At 64.5% G+C, this 3,774-nt stretch overlaps 1 protein-coding gene across 1 annotated transcript in view; it reads right to left on the minus strand.

Annotated features, from left to right (window-relative positions):
* Positions 1 to 1,888, minus strand: part of SLC4A1 (solute carrier family 4 (anion exchanger), member 1 (Diego blood group)) — a 28,678-nt gene extending 26,790 nt beyond the window's left edge. Inside the window, 1 exon segment of the mRNA XM_014956536.1 lies at positions 1,792 to 1,888. Coding sequence (XP_014812022.1) covers positions 1,792 to 1,870 — 79 coding nt within the window. The 5' untranslated portion in view covers positions 1,871 to 1,888.
* Positions 1,889 to 3,774: the final 1,886 nt, after the last annotated feature.

Below are 3,774 nucleotides of genomic sequence, written 5' to 3' on the forward strand. Positions count from 1 at the left end.
CTTTGGCTCCGGGTGTCCCCGACGGCGTTGGCCGTGGCACGTGGGCATGAGGTTGTCCTCCTCCGGGCCCGCTGCCGCCGCCACCGAGCCGCCCGGCGCCAGCCAGCGTTCAGCCCCAAGTGGTTCTTGTCCTCACCCCAAACAAAGGCTTTATTTATCCTCAATCAGCGGGCGATTACGGGCCAAGTGGCAGCGGTCACCCCGCCGAGCGTGCCCTGACGCCCGGGTGACGGTCACACACACACTCCCACCTCACCCCCCATCCCTCCCCGTAGGGAACAGGGGTGGCAAAGCAAGGTGGCACAACGGGAAGCGGGGGGAAATGCTGGGGGGGCTGGGCTTTGTGCCCCCCCCACCATCACCATCACCACCACCAAAGGGTCACTCACGCTGCCCACCGCCACGGCCGCTCGCCTGTCCCGGGGGGGCCCCGGCCGCGCGCCTCCTCCCGTCCAGGTCATAGCATCCCCGGCGGCTGGGCAAATACTGGCTGCAAAACACACACCGCCGGGACGGGGGGGTCAACACCGGGCACCCATGGGTGCCAGCAGCCTCCCCTTGCCGATGCTGGGCAGCGGGGGTGGCAGGGGGGGTCAGCATCCAGCTCCCTCTCCGATTTTGGGGGACTCACCGCAGGGGGGTCAGCTCCTCGGCTCTGGCCCTCCACGCGTGCAAGGGGGACCCGGTGCCAGCGCCGGCCCCTGCGCAGAACAGGCGGCAGCGTTACCCCCCCCCGACCTGTGTCACCCCCCAATGGGCACCCCAGGGTCTGGGGCCGGGAGCCAGCACAGCTCAAGCACCCCCTTGGGGGTGGCAGCTCCAAATCAAGGAAGCTTAGGGCAAGGGGGTGCTTTGGGGCACCCAGACCCCCCCCCAGATCCACCCTCACCTCCCTCCCCAGGGGGATTTTGGTCATGGCCTCAAGGACCCCAGGTGTCCCCAGGCTGAGGTGGCACCTCAGCAGTTTCAGGGCTTTGGCAAAGGTTGGATTTCGGGGTCCCATCCCTGCCTGACCCGGGCTCCAAGCGAGCCCCGCTGCCCGTGCAATGCTGGCACCCGTGCAACGCTGGTGCCCGTGCAACGCCAGCACCCGTGCAACACGTCTGTGCAACGCTGGTGCCCGTGCAATGCATCTATGCAACGCTGGTGCCCATGCAACTGTGGTGCCCATGCAACGCTGGTGCCCATGCAACACTAGCACTCACGCAACGCGTCTGTGCGACGCTGGTGCCCGTGCAACACACCTGTGCCATGCTGGCACCCGCACAATGTGGTGCCAATGCAATATGGTTGCTGTCACCCATGCAGCCCTGGTGCCCATGCAACGCTGGTGCCCGTGCAACGCTGGTGCTCGTGAAATGCTGGCACCTACACAACGCCAGCACCCATGCAATGCTGGTGCCCGTGCAACACGCCTGTGCAAAGCTGGCACCCATGCAATTCTGCTGCCCATGTAACATGCCTGTGCCACGTTGGTGCCCACGAAACTCTGGTGCTCATGCAACATGCCACCTTGAACCATTCTTGCCCCTGCAACGCTGGCACCCACCCAGTGCCAGTTCCTGTGCGACCCCCTGCAACGCTGGCACCCACCCGGTGCCAGTTCCTGTGCGACGCCGGTGCCATCACCCGTGCAACACAACGCTGTCACCCGTGCAATGCTGTCACCCGTGCCATGCCATCACCTCTGCAACGCTGGCGCCCGTACGATGCTGGTGCCCATGCAATGCCATCCCCCCCATGCCATGCTGGTGCCACCCCCCCTTCCCAGCACCCAAGGGAGCCACTCACTGCTCATCTCGCCAAGGGATAGGTGGGAGCCTTTTATGCCGGGGTCTTCGTAGCCTTCGGGGTCGAGGCTCCTCCTCATCCTCTCCTCGTAGGCCTCCTGCGGGACAGAGAGAAGGGGGTTCAGGAGGGGAGCAGCACCCCCAGCACTTTGTGGGGGCCGTGCCGGGGGTGGGAGCCGTGCCGGGGCGCAGCGGCAGAACCGGGGGGGGGGCTCAGGGCCGGGGGTCCCTACCTGGGGCCCCCGCCGCTGCCTCGCTGCGTCCCGGCAATCAGCCCGGCGGCACCATAACCCAGCGCTCTGCGGGCGCGGGGAGAGCAAGGGGGGGAGGAAAAAGGGAGAGAAAATAAGTTAGGAGAGGCCTGGGCAGCACTCAGTGTCCCCCCCCCGGGACATGGGGTCTGTCTCCCGGGATGGGGCTGGATGCCAGGGCCGTTCCCGCAGCCCTCGGGGGCCGGGAGGTTGCGGGGCCGGGGGGGTCCCCAGGGATGTGGTGCCCTGCCCTCCCGCCCTCGGGGATGGGAACCCACGTCAGGCGACGGCAGAGCTTCCCACCAGGGAGGTGGCATCCCGCCCCGGCCCACCCGTGCCCACGCACGCCCGGCTGGTCCCGCCGTGTCCTGCGCCTGGACACCCGGGGGTCAGGTCCCCTCTGGGACATGGGCTGGGTCCCACAAGACCTTTTGCGTGTGGGTGGGGTCCTGTATAGACCCACAGAGAGGAGCTGGGGGTCCCATATAGCCCCATGGACATAGGTGAGGTCCCATATAGACCCCCAGTAGGGGTTTGGGTCCCATATAGACCCACGGACATAAGTGAGATCCCCTATAGACCCACAGACAGGAGCTGGGGTCCCATATAGACCCACAGAGATAGGTGGGGTCCCCTATAGACCCACAGACAGGAGCTGGAGTCCCATATAGACCCCCAATAGGGGCTGGGATCCCCTGTAGACCCACAGACAGGAGTTGGGGTCCCCTATAGACCCCCAGTAAGGGCTCGGGTCCCATATAGACCCATAGACATAGGTGGGGTCCCCTATAGACCTACAGACAGGAGTTGGGGTCCCCTATAGACCCCCAGTAAGGGCTCGGGTCCCATATAGACCCATAGACATAGGTGGGGTCCCCTATAGACCTACAGACAGGAGTTGGGGTCCCCTATAGACCCCCAGTAAGGGCTCGGGTCCCATATAGACCCATAGACATAGGTGGGGTCCCCTATAGACCTACAGACAGGAGTTGGGGTCCCCTATAGACCCCCAGTAAGGGCTCGGGTCCCATATAGACCCATAGACATAGGTGGGGTCCCCTATAGACCTACAGACAGGAGTTGGGGTCCCCTATAGACCCCCAGTAAGGGCTCGGGTCCCATATAGACCCATAGACATAGGTGGGGTCCCCTATAGACCTACAGACAGGAGTTGGGGTCCCCTATAGACCCCCAGTAAGGGCTCGGGTCCCATATAGACCCATAGACATAGGTGGGGTCCCCTATAGACCTACAGACAGGAGTTGGGGTCCCCTATAGACCCCCAGTAAGGGCTCGGGTCCCATATAGACCCATAGACATAGGTGGGGTCCCCTATAGACCTACAGACAGGAGTTGGGGTCCCCTATAGACCCCCAGTAAGGGCTCGGGTCCCATATAGACCCATAGACATAGGTGGGGTCCCCTATAGACCTACAGACAGGAGTTGGGGTCCCCTATAGACCCCCAGTAAGGGCTTGGGTCCCATATAGACCCACAGACGTAGGTGAGATCCCATATAGACCCACAGAGAGGAGCTGGGGTCCCACCCTGCAGCACCCTGCCCCCCCGGCAAGCCCCCCCAGCCCCCTGGCAGAGCGCTGGGGTGAAAAGGGGGAAACTGAGGCACGGGGGGGCTCACGGGGACCTCCCGAAGCGGGATGGAATGAGCACCCTGCAGCAACCCAGAGTGGGCAGCGGGGGGGGGGCACCCTGCTGCCCCCCCCGCCATGAGC

Source organism: Calidris pugnax, unplaced genomic scaffold (genome assembly GCF_001431845.1).
Source record: "Calidris pugnax isolate Ruff unplaced genomic scaffold, ASM143184v1 scaffold167, whole genome shotgun sequence".
NCBI classification, from domain to species: domain Eukaryota; kingdom Metazoa; phylum Chordata; class Aves; order Charadriiformes; family Scolopacidae; genus Calidris; species Calidris pugnax.